This window comes from Silurus aristotelis, assembly GCF_946808225.1.
Source record: "Silurus aristotelis genome assembly, chromosome: 9".
Classification (NCBI taxonomy): Eukaryota; Metazoa; Chordata; class Actinopteri; order Siluriformes; family Siluridae; genus Silurus; species Silurus aristotelis.
Genome location: NC_139582.1, coordinates 11,383,527 through 11,407,309, shown reverse-complemented (window position 1 = coordinate 11,407,309; position 23,783 = coordinate 11,383,527). Strand labels below are relative to the sequence as shown.

General features: G+C 37.1%; 1 protein-coding gene and 1 long non-coding RNA gene across 3 annotated transcripts in view; one reads left to right on the top strand and one right to left on the bottom strand.

Annotated features, from left to right (window-relative positions):
- LOC310731394 overlaps positions 1–454 on the top strand; it is a 103,350-nt gene extending 102,896 nt beyond the window's left edge. Inside the window, exon 2 of the long non-coding RNA XR_014535184.1 lies at positions 291–454. This is a non-coding gene — a long non-coding RNA (uncharacterized lncRNA). The remainder of the gene's footprint in view (positions 1–290) is intronic.
- fam189a1 (family with sequence similarity 189 member A1) overlaps positions 1–23,783 on the bottom strand; it is a 152,417-nt gene that overhangs the window by 3,925 nt on the left and 124,709 nt on the right. Inside the window, exons 5-8 of one of the 2 annotated variants that reach the window (XM_083550873.1) lie at positions 16,593–16,700; positions 12,873–13,033; positions 12,371–12,506; positions 529–607 (exon numbers count right to left, since the gene is read on the bottom strand). In XM_083550873.1, the coding sequence (XP_083406999.1) occupies positions 529–607; positions 12,371–12,506; positions 12,873–13,033; positions 16,593–16,700 (484 nt within the window). Of the gene's footprint in view, positions 1–528; positions 608–12,370; positions 12,507–12,866; positions 13,034–16,592; positions 16,701–23,783 lie in introns of both variants that reach the window. The other variant, XM_083550872.1, reaches the window with a different exon arrangement.

Here is a 23,783-nt window from a genome sequence, read left to right as displayed (position 1 = left end):
TCTCTGTCTACACAGAGACCAGTTTAAAGAAATATTTTCCCTTTCCTCTTTTCCTTTTACTTCCCTTTGGTGCAAATGTTGAGCTATTTTATGAGTTGCTCAGTAGCTCCTAGTTTTATAACCACAATGACTGTAAAATACTGTAGAAAGATCATGACTCATAATCTTACACGTCAGTGCTCATGTTAGTTCTCACTGTACAGTGTTCTGTATTGTTTAAAGACTATAATCACATTCTTGATGTCACCCAAATGAGGATGGGTTCCCTTTTGAGTCTGGTTCCTCTCAAGGTTTCTTCCTCATAACATCTAAGGGAGTTTTTCTTAGCCACAGTCGCCATGCTCATCAGGGATAAATACACACCATTCACCCTAACTCTTAATTTCTCTAAAGCTGCTTTGAGACAATGTCTGTTGTGAAAAGTGCTATAGAAATAAACTTGACTTGACATAAATTCTATGTCATTGACAAAACTCAGGACAAACACTTTGTTGAGTTACTTCATAGTTATTAGAGATTCATTCTCACCCTGAGTGCTGAGGCCAGTGGTTGTGTTCCTCTCACACACGCTGGACTCGGTGGCCTGCTGCTCCAAACTCGTGGTGGCCTGCATCAAGCAAACAAAGCAACAGCTATACATCAATATCCAATCTATTAGAACAACAACAAAAACACAGAGAGGACCAAAATCTGAGTCAAAGTCTGGGTTGTTTACAAAGAATTGTAAGGTCTAACATGAAACTTTATATATACTCTTTAGAGATACATCTTTGCTCACAGAGATACAAAAGTGTTTTAAATATAGCCTTAAAGATGCTAGAGTTGTCTTAAAGATCCAAGTGATGTTTATTAACAGTCATAATCTTCTAATTACAGGTACTAAAGATTATCCCCCTAACAAAAATCAAACAACATTTCCAAACATGTGCTTGGTTGATATTTATTATACAAGATCATTTAAAAAAACAGAAATTTCCTTTATATTTTGCAACATTAGAAAAAAGTTATCATTAAGGTCGAATTTTTGTAAAGTAATGATGTTTAGCTACAAAAGCTACACATTTTCATTTATGGCACTTGGTAGACGCCCGTATTCAGAGCGACTTACAACTGAGCAGGGGAGGGTTAAGGGCCTTGCTCCAGAGCACTGGCAGCTTGGGGGGTGGTGGGATTTGAACTCGTGACCTTCCGAAGCAATGCCTTAACCACTGAGCCACCACCTCTTCTGGTATGGCTGCTATGAAACCTGATCTCATCAGTAAATGTGAATCAGTAATGTGCTTGAATGTTTTCTTTGAAATATATTACAAATGAACTTTTTCACCACATTGAAATACATTTGGCTTCTGTTAGAAGTATTATCATGAATTGTCTTGGTCGTATTTTTTTTTACCTGAGAAGGGTGTCTGATACATTGACTTAGCTTCAACTAAAATTAATACTAAACATAATAACTTACTGAAATGGTCAAAACACGTGAGCTATTTTTATAGATCTATTAATATATTCATATTATATTCTAATATATTTATATTTATTTATATGATTCACTAGTGGAAAAATGGACTTGGACACCAAACAAAAATTCTGCCTTTTAGCTTGCAGAAGGACTGCTTATTTAATGCTTATTTATATAAAGTATTATGTCAAACATAACAAATTTTCTCAAGTGCTGATTTCTCCTCCAGCCCTTCAGGCTTCTAGAACCACCTGGAGAACATGCTTATATTCAGGAAGAGGAGGAGAAAAAGAACCTCCTACTGAAATCTCTGACAGCTGGCAACCCAACAGTGTTTAAAGCAGTGTTGCTCAGCCGATGGGTCGTGACCCAAAAACAAATGTTTTGCGGATGCTTTCGAGTTTTTTTTTCCACTTCCTCTTTTTCTTCTTCTTTTTCTTCTTCTTCTTCTTCTTCTTTTTCTTTCAGCTTCTCCCATTAGAGGTCAGCGGATCATCCGTCTCCACACCCACCTGTCGTCTACATCTGCCTCTTTCAAACCAACTACCTGCATGTCTTCCCTCACCACATCCATAAACTCCCTCCTTAGTCTTGCTCTTTTCCTCCTTCCTGATGGCTCCATCCTCTGTCGCTGCGCAGGTACCCGCGATCCTGAACGAGAACTTCGGAGCGGTTGTTCTCCATGCCGGATCAAACGACACCAGGCTGCGGCAAACGGAGATCTTAAAGAGGGACTTCAGGATCCTGGTGGAGACGGTACGCAGCACATCACCCACAACGAGGATCATTGTGTCAGGACCTCTTCCCACTTACCAGCGAGGGGCTGAGAAGTTTAGTAGACTTTTAGCTCTAAATGAATGGTTACAGTCATGGTGTCGAGAACATAAACTTCTCTTTGTTAATAACTGGAACTGTTTCTGGGAGCGTCCTAGGTTCTTCCGCCCTGATGGCCTGCACCCCAGCAGAGTTGGAGCAGCAGTGCTATCAGATAACATCTCTAGGATACTACACACCATCTGACTGGTAAGACATCAAGAAATCTTCAACTATAAGAACACGCATACTACAGACCAAATAGTTACAAGTTCACACACAGCCCAGTTTATAGAAACCGTATCTATTCCTCGGGTAGTAAAACCAAGAATTACATACACAAGATCCAGAAATAATCTTATTGCAGTTAAAACTGAAAAATGCCAGATAAACAAACACAACAAAGTTCTAAAGTTCGGTCTTTTAAACATTAGATCACTTGCACCCAAAGCACTGATTGTAAATGAGATGATCATAGAGAATAATCTCGATGCACTCTGTCTCACTGAGACCTGGATTAAACCAGGTGATTATATGGGTCTAAACGAGTCGACACCGTCAGGATATGTTTATAAGCATGAGCCCCGTCAGACTGGTCGTGGGGGGGGTGTAGGAACCATTTATAGTGCTTCTCTTAATGTTAGTCAGAGATTAGGATTCAGCTTTAAATCATTTGAAGTGCTCGTTCTTAAAATTGCACTTTCAGAGATGCATAGAAAACTCGCTCTGGTCACCGTGTACAGACCCCCAGGACCCTACGCTGATTTTCTTCATGAGTTTGCTTGTTTTCTCTCAGACCTCCTGATCAGCTTTGATAAAGTGCTGCTTGTAGGAGATTTTAATATTCATGTAGATGATGAAAACGATGCCCTAGGATTATCATTTGTCGATTTACTAAACTCTTTTGGAGTTAAACAAAACGTCACCAGACCAACCCACCGTTTTAACCACACACTAGACTTAATAATATCCCACGGAGCAGACGTCACTGATATAAATATTTTACCTCAGAATGATGACATCACAGACCATTATCTCCTACTGTACACACTACCGGTAGAGCAGATTAACCGTGTTTCACCACGGTATCGACTTGGTAGGACTATTATTCCAACCACTAAGGACAGATTCATAAATAACCTGCCTGATTTAATTAAACCCATAAATGCTGATCATCTTGATGAGATGACGAACAACATAGACCTTATCCTCACTAGCACTTTAGACACTGTTGCCCCCATCCGGTTAAAAAAGGTTCGAGAACAAGCACCTGCACCTTGGTATAATAGTCATACGCATGCCCTAAAGAGAACAACACGTAATCTGGAGAGAAAATGGAGGAAAACTAAATTGGAGGTATTTAGAATTGCGTATAAAGACAGTATGCTTAGCTACAGACAGGCGCTAAAAGCTGCTAGAGCTAAACACCTGAGCAAACTCATAGAAAATAACAAAAACAATCCCAGGTTCCTTTTCAGTACAGTCGCTAAATTAACCAGTCGCTAAATTAACAACAAATCAGGGATCTGAAAAATGTGTTCCATCACAGTTTAGTAGTGAAGACTTTATGAATTTCTTCACTGAAAAAATAGATAACATTCGAAAAACAATTGTGGCAGTTCAACCTCTGACAGCATCTCCCGACACAATCGTACTTACAACCCCACAACTACACTGTTTTACATGTATAGGACAGGAAGAGCTGTATGATGCTATTATGAAAGCTAAATCAACAACATGTCAGTTAGATCCAATTCCCACTAAACTACTGAAGGAAGTGTTATATACAGCTGGTGAGCCTCTTTTAAATATTATTAACTCCTCACTATCGTTAGGTCATGTCCCTAAATCCCTCAAGTTAGCAGTTATTAAGCCCCTCATTAAAAAATCTAATCTGGATCCAAACACGCTATCGAATTACAGACCAATTTCAAATCTCCCATTTATGTCTAAGATTTTAGAAAAGATTGTCGCTGCCCAGTTATGTAACCACTTGCAGGAGAACAATATCTTTGAAGAGTTTCAGTCAGGTTTTAGGCCCCATCATAGCACAGAAACTGCTCTAGTTAAAATCACTAATGACCTGCTTTTAGCTTCAGACCAAGGCTACATCTCCCTATTAGTTTTACTAGATCTTAGTGCTGCGTTCGACACTATAGATCATGATCTTCTCCTCGATCGCTTACAGAATTACATCGGTATTCAGGGACAGGCATTAAGCTGGTTTAAATCCTACCTGTCCAATCGTTACCATTTCGTAGATTTAAATGGAGAGCTATCCAGGATAATGCTAGTAAATTATGGCGTGCCACAAGGGTCAGTTCTGGGACCCCTGCTTTTTACAATATACATGCTTCCATTAGGAAATATTATTAGAAGGCATGGAATTAGCTTCCATTGTTATGCTGATGATACCCAGCTATATATTTCATCCATTAGCTCGCATAACTGAGTGTGTTGAAGAAATAAGAGATTGGATGACCCATAACTTTCTGCTATTAAATCCTGATAAAACGGAGATTTTGCTCATCGGCCCAAAAAATAGTACACAGAAGCTCCAGCATCTCAGCCTGCATTTAGACGGTTGTTCTGTAACTACTAGTTCAACGGTAAAAGACCTGGGAGTTATTTTAGACAGCAACTTATCTTTTAAAAATCACATCAATCAAGTTACAAAAACAGCCTTCTTTCACCTTAGAAATATTTCTAAGCTATATCTGATGCAGAGAAGCTCGTCCATGCGTTTATGACCTCTAGAATAGACTACTGTAATGCATTACTAGGTGGATGTCCTGCATCATTAATAAACAAGCTTCAGTTAGTTCAGAATGCCGCAGCAAGAGTTCTTACTAGGTCAAGAAAATACGATCATATAACCCCAATCTTATCGTCCCTACATTGGCTTCCTATTAAGTTTCGAATAGACTACAAACTACTGCTACTCACTTATAAAGCACTAAATGGTTTGGCTCCCATGTATCTATCCAGTCTCTTAACACGCTACAATCCGTCACGCTCCCTGAGATCTCAAAACTCTGGGCTTCTAGTAGTTCCTAGAATAGCAAAGTCCACTAAAGGCGGTAGAGCATTTTCACATTTAGCTCCTAAACTCTGGAATAGTCTTCCTGACAGTGTTCGGGGTTCAGATACACTCTCCCAGTTTAAGTGTAGATTAAAAACATATCTTTTTAGCAAAGCCTACACATAACACACATCACGCACATCACATCACAACCTTGTGCTCCAGAACATCTGATCACATGCACATTATCAACTTGTGCTGTTAATATCATGAACAGCAGCTACGCTAATTCCTCTCCACTGCTTCTCTTTCTCTCCCCATCCCGAGGCTTCCTGAGGTTTGGCCAGCTCCAGTCACGTCCCACCTCGTGAAGATTATGGACCTATGGATGATCATGGAGAAGTAGATGCCGAGTGTTTAAAGGCCCTGGCATGGAGAAGCTGATGCTGGATCTATGATGATCACAAATTGTTCTGTATTGTTGAAAGATTTATGACCAAACTTTTGATGTCACCCATATGAGGATGGGTTCCCCTTTGAGTCTGGTTCCTCTCAAGGTTTCTTCCTCATATCATCTAAGGGAGTTTTTCCTTGCCACTGTCGCCACGGCTGCTCATCAGGGACAAACGCACACCATTCACCTTCACTGTTGTTTTCTGTAAAGCTGCTTTGAGACAATGTCTGTTGTGAAAAGCGCTATACAAATAAACTTGACTTGACTTGAAACTTGACTCTACTAATATAGCACTAAATATGGTGAAGCATAAGTGTGACCCTGAATATATAAAATATGGATTTCCATACATTAACAACAGCAAAGAATATGGAGCCAGCTGATGAGACATTAAAAGAAGTTGTCAACGTGATGAACCACACTAAACAAAGTGGCAACAACTCCCAGTGTTTTAAAAGACCAGGGCTCTGAGCACATACAGCTGTTCCACCTTAGAGTTCGTTGACTCTTGAGGGGAAAAGTGTCACAGTTATACAGAAGTGAGAAGTAATGAAGTACAAATACTTCGTTACTGTACTTAAATAGATCTTTCTGGTATCAGTACTTTTTCTTCACTATTTATTTTTCAGTCAACTTTTTAATTCCACTCATAAAATTGTACACAAATATCTGTACTTTCTACTTCTTACATTTTTAAAACAGCCTCATTACCTTATTTTTACTTAGTGACGTGATCAATATTTTTTCTTTTCATTGCACGTCATTTTCAGCCCATCAACCTAATTCTTGTCATCGCAGTCTTTTTTACCTACCACTGGTGTATCATTTCCTGACTCTCACGCACCACAGACGGAGGCTAATTTAACGAAGCTCACAAAGGCAACAATAAGAATGGGGTAAACGTGGATGAGACAGAGGGAGACAGTGATGTAAACATGACTAAGAAAAGAGACTTTCCTGATCACATGATCCTCATCATCTTTTCTCTGCTTGTCTTCTATATTGTGGATATTCTGCCTGGCTACATTCATTAGGTAACAAAATTAGAAATTCTTTTGTATTAATTTATTCATTTGTGAGGTCCAGTTACCAGCATGATACATGGTAGTTATGATTACTTAAGTACATGTCAGAGCCCAAACTTATTTACTTTAACATGAGTGAAAATGTTTAGTCAGTACTTCAACTTTTACCAAAGTCTTTTAAAACATGAGTATTTCTACTACTTGAGTGAAGAAGGTGTGTACTTTTGGCACCTCTGCAGTTTTACAAACTGAACAGAAATTGCTGCATTCCTTGTGGAAAATAACTCTCCTTAAGTTGAGCTATTTAACAGCTAAATATGGCTGGCAGGAACTTACTGATGTGTTCGAGCACCTCAACACGTTAAACGTGTCTATGCAAGGGAGGGGGGCACAATATTTCGTACAATCTGGCAAAGTGGCTGCGTTCAGAAAGAAGATAGCACTGAGCAAATCATGTTAGAAGTTAATGGAGTTACGATCCTTTGTAAAAGTCTACTATTAAGGATTTGCATGCACGTATTATCATTCTATACATTAATTATTAATCAGTTTATATTAGTATTGTGTATTTTTCCATTTATATGTCAAATTTAGAAAAATTGGGACTGCCTTAATGACCATTAGAAAAATTGGTGAGAACCACTGGCTTAAAGGATAGTGACAAAACTGCATCACCAGGGGGCGATGTTGCCCTTCATTCCACCTTTCGTTTCACACGTACAAAAAACACAGTTTTGGGGTTCTACATGAAACCTTAAAAAAAAACCATTAATGTTCTGCTGATACTGTTTGTGACTGTTTAGTCTTTAAATAGCTGATTTCTTCATGGGCTTTTTTTTTACAGTGTGATCTTTTTCGCCTTCTGTTTATGTAACAACACGTTAAGTGTGAGGTTAGAATGTGTTTCTTTATACTGTGTTTCCCAGGACACAAATCTATTTTAGTCCTGTACTGTATGTGTTGGCAGTCTTGCGGTGCTCGATTCCCAGGTAACAGGTTAAAATTTTTTTTAGTTTTGGAACAAAATGGTGCTCATAAAGTCTCTCTACACGCCCTGACTGATTCACCAACTCTAAACACCTTCGCTATTATTAGCTAGCACTGATCACCGAAGATGGATTTATTGACTGCAAGGAGAAACATGGCTGCTGCCAGCACATCTAAAGCACTGATAAAGAAAACAACAACCCTGAAAGAAAGAGCATGTGCTATTAGCTGAACTGATCATTAAGCAGGATTTAGGATTTATGTTTAGCTCTGTAGATTTTGGTGTGGTAAATGAAAATAATCATTAATCTTCGAGCAGAAAATCGCATCTTTTTCCCCCCACTTATCTAAGTGAATATAACACATTCGGTTTATGACAGTGTTGTGCCCCGTATGCCTGTTTTTACTTCCCATATAAATACTCGAGTGCTCAAAGCCTAGCGCCTAGCGCACCACAGACCCACTTTTCAGAAGCCATTAAAGTGTCTTGTGCTTTTGTGCTTTTTAAAGCTTTTTTTCACACTAGAGGTTTCCTTCTACAGACAAAGCAGCATTGTCTGAAGTGCCTTCTGTGCTGATATAGAAAAAAGGGGTCTCACATGACTCTTACCATAGCTCTAATAAAGTCTTACTAGCTGGTGGTTTTTTTTAATAGTGGTACTAATATTTGATAAAAAATTTTTTTTTAGTTATTATTCAATATTTAATTAAACTTCAAAAAAATAATCACCAAAAACAGCTCACCATAATGGAAAAAACATCCTACCCAAGTTAAAATGGAGGGCTTTTGAGACAATAAAAAATAAATCAAAATGAATGGCAGAAATGTTCACACTACTTTTATTTATTTATTTAATTATTTCTTTTATATTTAAAAAAGGGGTAGAAACCGTTACTAGTCCTTGTATTTAAAGTAAAGGATTATAATTATTTTCCACTCAAATATGTATATTTAAGTAAAATTAAAAAAGGTAGATTGTAAGTTAATATTTCTTTGTAGTAATATTGACATTACGATAAATCAATATTGTAAAATATCGACATATTTTATTTCAGGGTAAATTCTGCAATTCATTTAGATATATTGATAGATTGTAGCAATTTTGGAAGAGACGATATGAATTGCTGGAGTTTTCTTGTGCAACATCTTCTTTCGTTAGTTTTCTGTATTGAATTGTCTTTGTTTGGCATTTGTCTTATTCTTGGGCATTGGTTTTGGTAAATGTAGTCTAAGTCTAAACTAAGAGTTTAAGGAGAAGTAATTCCATCATGATTCATGTGAACCATAGTCGTGGTGTTGGTGCAATTTACAAATAAAGCAGACTATGTGAATGGGTGAATTTTTACAGTTTTCAATCTTATCCACAGTCCTAAAGTAATTGGGGGTGGTTCATCTTAATACATACAAGTGAAAGTCTAAATCAAAACTAACACATTTTTTGACTAGCTATGATGTGATTGGTCATGAGATAGAAAAATCGAAAATGCTTCACAGTACTGGAAATTTTATTCAGCTTCTTAACCAGGATAAAAGTTTTCTAGAGCTATGCAGAAAATGTGCCTTATATAATATAACACAATTACAAATGTGTACTACACCAAGTGTTGATTATTAATCTCTTTTATACTTCTTTTCTTACATAAACTTCTGTGACTCAAAGGCTGATTTATGACAAAAATTACAATTACTTTAATTTAGATTGTTAAAATAAGCCGCAGGTGTCTACACTGAAACTAATGAACTTTACACCGGCTTTAACGAAAGACAGAGTCTGTTACACGGTGTAATGGGTGAAATATGTTTAGCTTCCTTTAAGAGCAGAGCGGTATTTTGGGAATAGCCTGCCACTGCATTTATTCCGGTATTACTGCATGTGTGCAAGACCGAGGAATATGTCCTTATTATTTTCTGATGCTCATTTCTAAGTTTCTTTGACTAACCCGTAACGCTGTTGCCAAGAAAAATAAAAAAACACGCGTTTTGGAAACCTGTCTGTGCTTACATGATTTCTGTTGTAACTGGAGTTAGCGAGCTCGCTCATGACCCAGACTCAACGCGCTACAACGGCTTGTATCTAAACAGTAGCCTACCAAGAAAGTCATTGTTCACTGTCTTCCTCCTTCCGTAGAAGTTTTTTCTCCCGATGCCATGCAGCTCAGAACACAGGTGAGGTGCGTTTTTCGTTTCCGTTCGGAAATGTCATTGGTCTAATGTTATGTCGCTCAGTTTTTTGGCTTGAAGTTTGTGAAACTGGGAAAAACCCAGGAAAAATTAGCCGCTTCGTTGTTTAAGCCGCGAGGTTCAAAACGTGGGAAAAAAGTAGCGGCTTATAGTCCGAAAAATACGGTAGTCAACATTCAAAACATAATTTCCTCTTTTTTTTGTACAGTTTGCAAAATCTTAATTTTTACTAGTTTATCATTTATAAATTCATTATAATATTCATATAATAATTAATCATAGTCCATTCATTTGTATATTACACCATGGCACCATGACATGAAACATGTCCACTACATTTCTGTATCTTTCACCTGAATAGCAAATTTTTCTTAAACAAGGAGTCATGGATTCAGATTGTCCTTAATTCATAACACTGTCCTTAAATAACCCACTGTCAAACCTAAATCATATTTATATTTAGAACAGACAACAGAGAGTAAATCAATATTCCTGTCTGGATTTTTAAAAACACATCAATAAAGGAAAAGAATGTGAAGCTTGGATTGATTCCTGTGACACGCTTAATCACCAGCCACACACACAACGCTTCTTAATGCTTTCTTTACTCGATCATCCGTCCTCTGGGAGAAAATCAAACGAATTATTTTTCTGAATTGGCGTTCTTTCTTCTTTTTATTAGCACCGTGAAATTCCTCCTGACTGCTCAGCTTCGCTTCCGCTCCAGCACAAATTATAACCACTGCAAGAGCCACTCTGATTATTTTTTCCCCTCTGCCATGAGTGTACGAGAAGAGCTCTTCAGTACGGCCTTGCGCAGATGAATGAGAGTAATTGAAAAGGACTAATGCTTTTGGAGGATTGCAAATCCCCAGGACAGTCTCATAAACTGTACAAAGAACACTGGAATATCTGTGTGAACAAAAATAAAGTCATAAAATAGAATCGCTGATTGATTGCCAATTTGAGGGTTTGAGAGTTTGTGTCTGTGGCCCTCAAACAAATGAAACCGTCACCTGACTTTTTTATGCACAGAGACTAGACACGCGAGAATGGCCCTCTTTAATATCGGGTCTTCAGAGGTCAGCAATAAATGAGGTCAACTGCAGAAAAAAAATCTATTAGTGTCCTTAACGATTGCCATTTATCACAGACCACACACTCTTTTTCCTTCTCAGATGTACATCGATAATTAAATCTTCTTCTCCTTCAGATCATCGCTTTACCTCTAGTCTTTCTGTGCTGAATTTTTTTCGGCTTTTCTCTTTTTCTCAATTGCAATTACTTTCACTGTCCTCACCTGACAGCTCTTATATACTATCTGCTCACAGCTGAACATCCTTAACACTCAAGACAGTTTGTCCTTACTCTTTTATTTAGATGGATGGATGGATGGATGGATGGATGGATGGATGGATGGATGGATGGATGGATGGATAGATAGATAGATAGATAGATAGATAGATAGATAGATAGATAGATAGATAGATAGATAGATAGATAGATAGATAGATAGATAGATAGATAGATAGATAGATAGATGGTTTGTTCATTAAGAATATAACCCACATCCAGATCATGCAACTAACTGTGGCTAGACCTCCTTGTTACTAATTTGTATGCCTGAAATACCCTTAAAACATACTTCAAACAGAAGGAAACCTATTGAAGAAAAAGATATTTGAGACATTTGACCTTGCTATTGTGAGATCGCAGCCTAAAAGCAACTTAATTCCCAGCAGCCATCACCTCCAACTCAAATTTCCAGAACACACATACGCACAAAAAGACTCCCATTCGCAATAAACATATGAAGTAATAAACTCACTGTGACTCCGTTCCTTTGATGTTACCTAACCTTGATATCTTTGAATGTTAGTTTGATGCTAATCCATTTCTAGGTTCATGTCTAGGTTTTCGATTTTGTCTGCGCTAATGAAACCTTCTGGTTAATTGCCTGAACTTTGCCTCTTCACATAATCATGTGGATTACTGTTTTGTATTTTTCAAACTGCATTCGTGGTACACGACAGCCATGAACTCGAACCTGTTTAGATCAATTCCAAAATCAAATCAGCTGCTGGTTTTAAAGCTCATTTCATATAAATCCTACAACTATTCTTAAGATATGCACTTGAAGGTCACATATGTGGTCTTTCCATCTGAATCGAACCCTGGTGTTTTCCTGAAATGTAAAACTGTTATGATCTACCATATAATACACATTTTAAAATTTTTTAAAACTCGAATATAATTGTGATGAATGATTTTAGAATTTGAATTTCTTCAACTTCAGCAATGATTTTGGATTGTTGACTCGATTTATAAAATAATAAAAATTTTTGATGCACCAAATGAACAAAACATGATACAGTTCCTGATTAGCTGAAGGGAACGGAAGCTGCAGGTGTGTAAAGTAGTATGTTACCTGGTTGGCTGGGGTCTGACCCACCACCGACTCGTACGGAGGCGGCAGCTCAGATGGATACACGATTCCTGGGCTGTTAATGGGAACACCATATATGGCACTGAAGGGCGAGTGAGGGAAGTCTAGATGCAAACCTCTGATGGAGGAAATTAAAAGTTATTTCAATTTAATATCCACTAGTGGATTGACTGAATAAAACACATTATTGTTACAAGAAAATGTATATATATATATATATATATATATATATATATATATATATATATATATATATATATATATATATATATATATATATATATTAAACAATATGCACAGTATTGCAAAACCTTCATTCAAACATATAATATATATATATTGAATATGTTTGAATGAAAGTTTTGAATCACTGTGCATATAGTTTAATGCACGTAATCCTTTCCGAACACACTCTTGATGGATGCCAATAATTCTTGTGTATGTATGTAGAATGCATGATTGTGGGTTCTCTGTGTACCTGTACCTTTGTCCCTCAAGCACAGGTGTGCAGGTGTACTCTGGAGGATAGTACGGGGGAGGAGGAATGGGCGGGATGAACTCGTCAAAGTCCAGCGTCTGGTGAAGGATGGTGCCATGAGGGGTCATACAGTCAGCACTCAGAGCACGCGCCCTGTGAGGCATGAACTGAAACCACATGGAAATACTTTTCTTTCCAGAAACATTTATGTATGACAATGAAAAATACAGTCATGATAATGTCAAATTTAAGTTTAGCTACAAAAAGCAGAGCATCAATAATCCAAAATAATATTTTGGCAAAATATATTTACATTAAATTACATTTATAACATATGGTAGACACCGATATCCAGAGCAACAATTATCTCATTTATATAACTGAGCAAATAAGGGTTAAAAGTCTTGCTAGAGGGTTTTGGTAGTGCTGGAATTTAAATTTGCACCTTCCAATTACAGGATTAACATCTTACCTATTAAGATATTACAATGTGTGCTGTTTGTATGATTCAGAATTTGCTATCTTTCAATGACAGAGGTTTAGAAAAACCCTGTGTAAGAGTAAATATATGTGTGTAGGTGTTACAGCAGCTTTATGCACACACAGGAGAGAAATCATCTCAGATCAACTCAGTCTGCCCTAAGTTACATTTGTTTCACTTTGGTTAAACTGTTGTTTTTGTGCAGCGAGTGTGTTTGGTGATTTTGTGGAACTGCCAGCATGCACCATGAGATGAGACTAATCCACCTCCTGCTTCAGTGGTCCATCCACACACACACACACACACACACACACACACACACACACACACACACACACACACACACACACACACACACACACACACACACAATCATCAATGTGTGGTACATTCACATTCATCTCCTTCTCATAACATACAGCAGTGCCTATAAACCCATACACCTTATTTATATGCAACATTAAAATTTTATATCCTCATCAGTTTATTTCCTCACACATAAAAAGAAGACATAAGGACCTTTGAAAAATTGGGGTCATTGAGAGAGTCCTGGACTCTCAACCATCTTTCATTCCTGCTTTCGATCCAACACACGTTCCTTTTGAGTCTTCAAAATTTGACCAAATCATTCCATTTTTTATTTTTAAATAAAATATCAGGATCAGCATCTAAGTGGGTTTCAGAAAGACGACTATTCGGCTTTCTCGTTAGTTAGCAAACAAGCTAGTTAGAAATGTAATATGTATATTGTTCCTGAAAACAGATGTTGTGTGTTTTGCTGGCTGCTCAGAGATGCTCTACACACATATCCTCTTGTGCGGTAAGTGACTACTCATTATTATATGAGTATACATTAAAACACACAAGCCAAATTTTGGACAGGTTTAGATTTATACATTAAGGTGAAAAAACTGATTTAGGGTTCTCTGGTGGTCTAGTGGTTAGGATGCAGTGCTCTCACTGCTGCGGCCCGGGTTCGAGCCCCGGTCAGGGAACCAACCCCAGCCATTAGGGTTGCACAAGCCTTAGTGCCGGTCCCAAGGCCGGATAAATGGGGAGGGTTGTTTGGGAATGGCATCCAGTGTAAAAACATGTGCCAAATCAAACATGCGGATCATGAATACGGATGATCCGCTGTGGCGACCCCTAATTGGAGAAGCCGAAAGAAAGTTTTAGGTGAAAAAACTGAGTATATCTTTGTGGTTTTAGCTTTATTTCAAATTTGTTTCACTATCTGAAAAAAAACCTGCAATATTGTTTACACACTACAAAATGTATTATTTGTTTGTTTGTTTTTGTTTATTTATTTGACAGTTTTATGTAAGTGCTGATAGCCTCTAACTATACTTCACTATGTAACATTCGTTGGGGAAACAAGGAAACCATCACTGGTCATAAGCAGCCCAGCTCTCAGGCTGAGGGTGACCAGAAGTGGGTGAATGATCTGAATCTATTCCTTAACCGATTTGATCAGCTTAAATGCTGTCAGGACAGTGAGAGTCACATTTTTGACTTTTCTAGTGCTTTTAACACCATCCAACCTGTGCTTCTGAGGGATAAACTGGTATACATGGGGGTGGACCAACATCTCTCCACCTGGATACTGGATTACCTCACAAACCAGCCACAGTATGTGAGGACTCAGGACTGTGAGGACTGTGGACTGTGACTGTGACTTCATGTTCAGCTCAGCAATCTGTCACCTACAGAAGTTCTCAGATGACACTGATGATTCTCACCGGCCTGATTAAGGATGATAAAGACAGGGAGTACAGTACAGGACTGATCCTGAACTTTGTAGACTGGTGCCAACAGAGCTGCCTCCAGATAAATGCGGGGAAGACCAAAGAACTGGTGGTGAATTTTTACAGGCACTAACACACTTCACTTTCACCAGTCAATATTCCAGGAAAGGACATTAAGATTTGAACTCTTACAAATACCTCGGTGTTCATCTGAACAGCAAACTGGACTGTACAGACAACACCGGAGCAATTTATAATAAAGGCAAAAGCAGGCTCTTTCTGCTGAGGAGACTAAGGTCTTATGGAGTGCAGGGAGCACTAGACCATTTTTGACTCTGTGGTATCTTCAGCTTCTGCTATGGAGTGGTCTGCTGGTGCAGCAGCATCTCTACTGCAGACAGGAAGAGACTGGAGAAGCTGATCAGAAAGGCCAGCTCAGTCCTGGGGATTCCCCTGGACACTATACAGGAGGGGGGAGACAGGAGGATGGGAGCTAAGCTATCATCATTGCTGGAGAACGACTTACCCTCTGTATAAAACAGTTGCATCTCTGTGCAACTCATTAAGTGACACACTGTTACATTATAAGTGTCTGAAGGAGCTATACTGAAGATCTTTTCTCCCTGCTGCTATTAGACTGTACAATAACAATACCTGAAATCTTTGTGCAATAACAACTGTGCATTAACACTATTTTAAACTGTGCAATATATACTAGTGTAATTTGTTTGAAAGTGTAACTACTGTGTTGTTTATTTGCTTTTTTATTTTATTTATACACTGTACTGTATATATTTGTACACACCATTTAGCATTCAAGTTTTGTTCTTTTATAGGCTCAATAAGGTTATACATTTATAAATATTAAATTATCTTACTTTATGTTTATTAATTGGGTATTCTTCGAGTTAGTGTGCATGGCTAGAAACAGGTTAATATCGAATTTGTTCCAATGTTTATTTTTGGATAAAAAAAACAAAACAATTCAAAACTAAAAACAACATTTTATTAAGAAGTGAAATGTAGCCCCGCTCCCTAGTCCATTCTTAATTTCAATCCAGCAACCATCTATGTTTTTTGCAGAATGATATAGTGGAACATAACAATGATTTGAGAAAACAGTCAGTATTCGCTTCCCTGTTGATTATTCCTCTTTTGGTCACAATAGAAATTGTGTTAGCAAATCAATAGAATAAATTCGCGAATGCGCAGTGCCATGTGGGATTGCTCTGAATGCATGAATATGTGCTTGTTGTAAATTACATGCTCTTGGATATTATTCATACTAATGGCTCTGTGTTTTTTCAACTCAAATTTATTACAGCTGGCAAATTTTATCCCTCTTAACTGCCCCCATCAATTCTTCATGATACAATTGGACAGGCTTAAGGGCAGGATTGTGACGTGCACACTCACACACACACACACACACACACACACACACACACACACACACACACACACACACACACACACACACACACACACACACACACTTACCATCTGCAGTATATCAGTAGAGACCATCTGCATGCAGCACATGGCTGTGGCTAGAGCACACACGATGGTGGAGATGACATTTAATGCACATACACTAAACAACAACTCCTGCAGAGAGAGAGACAGATGGACAGAAAGAAAGAAAGAAAGAAAGAAAGAAAGAAAGAAAGAAAGAAAGAAAGAAAGAAAGAAAGAAAGAAAGAAAGAAAGAAAGAAAGAAAGAAAGAAAGAACAATACAATGTTAAGGTATTTGTCAAAATAAAGAAACTACAAATCAGGGTTTTTGCCCAAGTTACTGCTAACATTGTTCTCTTAACTCCAAAGTTAGCTAGATGTCCAAATTGTGTTAAATAAGAATTTTTAAAATCATATACATTTCAATAAAATGAAATTCTCTCTCAGGGTCCCTTACGAGGGAAATATCAAGAAATACCGTGACCGTGACGTCGGAGTGACGTGGGGCCGCCTTCCCGTGGGCTCACCACCTGCAGGAAGGACCGTAAGGGACGGTGCTGTGAGGATTGGGCAGCAGTCGAAGGCGGGGGCCTGCTTAGACTGCTGCCCCCGCGACCCGAATTACGGATAAACGGGAGAAAATGAATGAATGAATGAATGAAATTCTCTCTTTGCATATCCAGCTTGTTACGAAGCTGGGGAAGAGCGCCGAGTCAGCGATGCTACAGCGCTCCTGGAGTAGACTCAAGAGCCCACAGTGGCAGCTTGGCAGTGCTGCCGCTTGACCTACCAACCTTCTGATTAGTAACCCAGAGCCTTAACCACTAAGTTACTACTTTCCTTTTCTAAATATTAGATGACTAGCATGATTGTTTGTTACTTTTTAAGAAGTGGTGTTAAACTAGAAATCTGACCAGAAGCTTACCCTGCAGCGCAATAAAATAAAAAATAAAAATAAAAAATGTAGCTGAGTAATCAGTTAATATTATACTATATTTTGGATATTTCTGCCACAGTGCTTCTGATTTTTCAAATAAAATAGCAGCAACTTTGACAGTAGTGCCTCTGCAAAACACATTTATACTAATTAAAGAAAAAGAAAGAAGTAAAAGCACTGATATGTCAAAGTTATCTGGAAATGGAAGGTGCCTCCAGTGTGAGTGCTGTAATTTTATGTTTCTGATTCGGGAAAAAAAAAGTGTTGTTGCTCATAGAAGCTATAAACTTCCACAACTTTAAAAGTAATAAAAAAAAGTAATACAAAAAAGATAATCATTAGTCATTTGTTTTGGTATAAAAGGAATAAATTACTTTTTTTTGCATGCTGTTAAAAGGAAACGATCAGCTTCAGGGTGGTCACCAGAACCCTTGTTCACCCTAATATTGATTACTGTCCAGTAACAGCACATTGTCTTTTATTCCTTTTTACAAGGCAGTTTTGTAAACATCACACACAGGTTGTTACCTACCGTAATTTCCGGACTATTAAGCGCACCCATATATAAGCCGCACCCACTGAATTTGACAAAGATTTTTATTTTGAACATAAATAAGCCATGTCTACACTGAAACTAATGAACTTTACACAGGCTTTAACGAAAGACAGTGTCTGTTACACGGTGTAACGAGTGAAATATGTTGTGGCTCCTTTAAGAGCAGAGCGGCATTTTGGGAATAGCCTGCCGACGCATTTTTCTGTATGTGTGCAAGCCCGAGGAATATGTCCTTATTATTTTCTGATGCTCATTTCTAAGTTTCTTTGACTAACCCGTAACGCTGTTGCCAAGTAAAATAAAAAAGCACGAGTTTTGGAAACCTGTCTGTACTTATATGATTTCTGTTGCAACTGGAGTTAGTGAGTGAGCAGCAGGTCAAACGTCAGAGGAACCTCATCCATATTAATGATGTGGTGCAGTCTGATTCAGTGGGACCGCATCTGATTTAATATAAAGAGTTTCATTGGTTCACCTGAACCCGTTTCTCTATTTCATTGGTCTAATGTTATGGGGCTCAGTTTTTTGGCTTGAAGTTTGTGAAACCCGGGAAAAACCCCGAAAAGTCCATGAATTCGCCGCTTCGTTGTTTAAGCCGCGGGGTTCAAAGCGTGGGAAAAAAGTAGCGGCTTATAGTTCGAAAAATACGGTAATTATAATTGTGCCTCAAAACACTGTTAAACCATTTGCTTTTAAGGTGTTAAAATGTAAATATGATGGGCTTATTAAAAGTCTACTCTACTCTGTGTATCTACACAATTTGGTGTACTGTATAATTTACTGTATGTGCACATCATTTCGCTGTTTATTGCTTGGCTCATTCTCGCAATCAGCTAAAAGGAACATTTTCTGGTATTATACATAAGCTTAAGGTCTCCAGAGATACGTTTACTGCAAGAAAATAAATAACTAGCAATCCCCCTGATGCTGTATGACAAAGACATGGCACTTAAAAAAGATAAAATCACTTAACAAGGGCATACAGATCTTAAAAAGACCAGGCTGTGATGTGCGTGCTGTCTCTGAGTCATGCAATCTCCAACAACAGCCATTAGAGCGACTTAACGTCACCTCACTTCCTGTAAAGTACACAAAATATTGTGACATAACACTACATATCACTGCTTTATTCCTGTCACAACAACAAGAGCCTTTGAATTCACAGCAGGGATGCGTTTTATTCCAGCTCTTGCACTTTGAGCTGCTGCGTTAGACCTAAGTGGACATATAAAACAGAGGTGGAGGACAGGCTATCAGTTTATTTGCAGCGGATATAGAGGTCAGAAGGAACCAACTCTACACCCTATTGCCTTTCACAAAGGATTTTCTTCATTTGATATAAATCCATGGGCTGACAAATTAAAGGGCAAAAAAGAACCGAAGTGTGTTAGTGAAGTCTCAGGCTGCAGGGTGCAACCAGAACTGCTTCAATGTGACTTTTTATGGCTTAATATCCAAGAAAATTTTTTGAAAAAAGCTAACTTTTAATGACAAATAACAATTTTGTGTGTGGGGGTGGTTTTTGTTAACATCATTCAATAATATTTAAAAAAAATTAATATTTGCAAAAGAAATTTAAGTACCTGCACAATTTTGTCAATGATGTGCCATCGTTATTAATGCAGCTAACTAGCATTATAAAAATTTTTTTTGATTCCTGTTGCTAGTTGTTTAAGTAGGCAGTACAAAGTGGATTAAAAAAAATATTTATTTATTGATATTAATAAATAATTTTAAATGAACAAAGAACCAAAAAAAAATCTAACCTGAGCATGAACAAGGACATGAGAAAACAAACATGACAAATTGAAATTTGTGAAGAGTGAAGCTCCAGTATATACACAAGTGCTAATCAATGTGGCGAGAAATAGGTGTGTGAGAAAAATTAAGAAATGCAGTGGTTGTTGGGTAATGTAGTCGTGACCCTGTTTTCACTAATTTTTAAATCCTTTTTTAAAATATATTTTTTCTGGGTTGTTTTTTTTATATTGTATATTTCTTTCCATATCCACTCTGGAGCAACAAACATTAGTTGTTTTCCAATAAAATACATTTCTTTTCCTAATCCAATTAGGATATTTGGCATTTGTTATGGGATTTGATATCCGATATGCTTTATCTGAGATCCGGGCCATCTGGGTTTTTTTTTTCTGTTTGGTTTTTTTAGTTTCAACTGAGTATCAGATCAGTGGCATCTCTGGTCACAGGCTGCTGCTGTACAGAGCAGATTACGTGATTGGGCTAGGACCCAGGCATGTGTGAAGCTAGCATGTGTGTGTGTTTGTGTGTGTGTGTGTGTGTGTGTGTGTGTGTGTGTGTGTGTGTGTGTGTGTGTGTGTGTGTGTGTGTGTGCGTGTGTGTGTGTGTGTGTGTGTGTGTGTGTGTGTGATAGAGCCCAAACTTGTGAGGTCAAACAAGAGGCAAAACTGTCACTGCTGGCATAAACTGGGTTCCATCGCCTCTCTATCCAACAAGCTGCCACTAAATGCACTCTAAATGCGACTTGCAACAGAGCTAGCAATCTCACTAACTCAGTAAATGACAGCTGTTAATCAGATCCTCATTTCAATGTCTTTGTAAACGATCTGAAAAGGTAATAGTATTTGTTTTGCTCCTCTAAAGTATATAACATGGCTTTTCTAAAAAGAAATAGAAGATATTTTAGTATCATTTCGATGCTATTTTAAAGCTCCTATGAATCCATGATACTGTCATGTGATAAGGCAGTAGATAGATAGATAGATAGATAGATAGATAGATAGATAGATAGATAGATAGATAGATAGATAGATAGATAGATAGATAGATAGATAGATAGATAGATGTATTATTTATCCTTGTGCATTATTGCTTAAATATACAATATACATCATATGGACCAAACTATAGGGACACTTGTCTTTTCCAGCTATATGCGTTTTTTCCCAAACTAGTTTGAGGCACACAATTGTATATGAGTCTTTAGATGTGGTAGCAATAAACTTTCCCTTCAAACTAAGAGACTCAAACCTGTTCAAACATGGCAATGCCCCTGTCCACAAGGACAGTTTAATGAAGATATAATATACAGTATATGGTTTGGATTAGAAGATCTTAAATGGCCTGCTACAAAGCTCTGACCTCAACCCAATTGAACACTTTTAGGATGAATTAGCACACTGAATGCACCCCAGGCCTCCTCACCCTCCATCACTACCTGACTTTTCTAACACCCTTGTGGCTCAGAATCATTATTATCGTGTATTGTATTGTAATTTGTTTCGGTGACAGAAGCTTTCAGCTTGTCCTTTTTCCTTTTTTTTTTTTTCTTTTTAATTAAAATTTAAATTAAATTAAATTAAAACATAATATAGATTATACAGTGTACATTTCTAAAGAATCTTTTCTATAATCTTTAGCAAAAAGCTCACAGACAAACTCATAACTGTGTTATTATAAATATAGTAATATAAAATATATGGTAACCACCCAATGATAAAACCTCATACAGCACCAGACACACTCCGAGTCCAAAGTGAGCCGACATGGCAGAAAGCATTCAGACTCAGTGAAGTCAAAGTGATACAGCAAGCACTAATTACTGCTAAATAACTAACGATCTCATCTGCATCTTATTATGTTGCATAAAAAAGCAGCAGTGGAAAACAGCAAGACGTTTCCAATAAGCCCAGCACTCTTTTGAGCAGTGTGTAATTTCCAGACCATGTGCTTTTTAAATGTCAAATTTAAAAACTAATCCAGTCAGGAAAACAGAGAAATCCCTGATTTGTGTGCGTGTGTGTGAGGTGGAGTGTGTTTATTACTCTTCACACTCTTTAGGCATTACTGACACGTAAAAACAGATGCCAGTGATATTAAAACAGTAAATACTGTACAAGGATGTCAAATATTTCACTGAAATAATGACATCGTTAAAGACAATACTGCAAAATGAGTGTGTGAGCAGTGTGTGATATCACAGTTTCAACTAAAAGTTTACTGTGTAGTTTTATGAAAGCAGTATTAAAAAGAGTTTTTGAATAAATTTAAAAAATTTTGTTTTTTTTTGTTTCTGCAAAGCACTGTATTCTGTACTCTACTGTATTTAAGAGTTATATTTATATTTATATAAATGTATACCAGTGTAGATTTATTAATTGCTAGAGCACTTTTGTACGTAGCTCTAGATAAGGGCGTCTGCTAAATGCCGCTAATGTAAATGTAAACAGAATGATCAGCAAAATAAAAAGATTTTTAATGTTTTGAAAATAAAATAATAACAATACAAAAAATGTGACAATTGATATGCTTGAATTATTTATTATTTTTTATTATTATTATTTTTATGAAAATGACTAAAATCAGCATTGCTAAATCTTGATTAGATCATTTTAACTTTATTGTTCAGAAAAATTTTATTAGCACCATAACATTCGAAATTTTAAAGGTAAGGGTTTGCTTTATTGTTTCAGACCTCTCAAGCCTTTTTTTTTTGTTCTTTTAAAGAGTTTTACATATTTTATTTGTAAAAAGGTTTATTTTGTTTATACGTGCTGGATCCTAAATTCAATAAAAAAAAATAAAAAATCTTTAAATAATATTTTTGGATTTTAAAATAAAAACATTTTGAAGACCCTAAATGAATTCCATTTAAGTAGTAGTAGTAGTAGTAGTAGTAGTAGTAGTAGTAGTAGTAGTGGTAGTAGTGGTAGTGGTAGTAGTAGTAATTCTTTTAATGTATGATTTACACAAGATAAATAAGATATTAAAGCAAATGCAAAGGTTTTAAAGCTTGACAGAAATTACTGTTGTTGTTATTAAACAAAATAATGTGTATACTTTTAAACAATTCTTTAATACTCTTAAACAGTTTCTTGTTTCGACAAAAAAAAAAACAGCTTTAAAAATAAATTATTTAAAAAATATATTGGATTTTATATGCAGTCCATTTATTTTTATGACAATTTGAGTATGTTTACAGACATATTCTTTTGATAATCATTTCATCACACATTCAAAAATATTATTTTTTTAATGATTAAGAATGACATTTTTTAAGTTATTTGAACACAGATAGTTTCTCTACTTGTTTAATCATGTATTATATTTTATGTTTTATAATATACAAGAATTTTTGTCTGCTGTTCTGAAAGGTGGCAATAACTATGGAAATGCCTGTTGGTTGCGTTCTACAAAAAAAAAAAAAAAAAAAAAAAAAAAAAAAAAAAAGCAAAATATTTTTTTATGTGCTTCTGGGTCAAGTGTATTTATTTCAGCCTGAGGGAACATGCTACATGCATTATTATAAAACCAACAGAGGAACACTCTCTATATTCCCACTGCCATTTCCCATAATTCCTTTGTGCTTTCTCTATCACAAGCTACATAGCACGTATTGCAGTGTGTTGAAGGTGTACTCCTGTGAGAGGGCTCCTCCTTGCTGTGTGATTGTAATAGTGAGAGCAGACATCTGTCTCACAGACGTGCGTTTGTCTTGGCGTGCACTTTTCCTCAGAGACGTCTGCTTTTGCATACTGATGTAAAGAAGCTGTGTTGGTCTGCACTAGCGCTGTGGAAAACACTAACAGAGTGTGTGTGTGCCCTCGGGTTCACCTCTGATCCACCCTGAGGGGACCACGTGAGGTCGTTTTGCTGTGACGGGGAAAATCACTCCTCGATAATTCCTCATGTACTCCTGCCATATGGCCAAAGGTGGAAAAAATATAATGAGAAATATTCATGTGGGAGCGTTTAGCTAGCTGT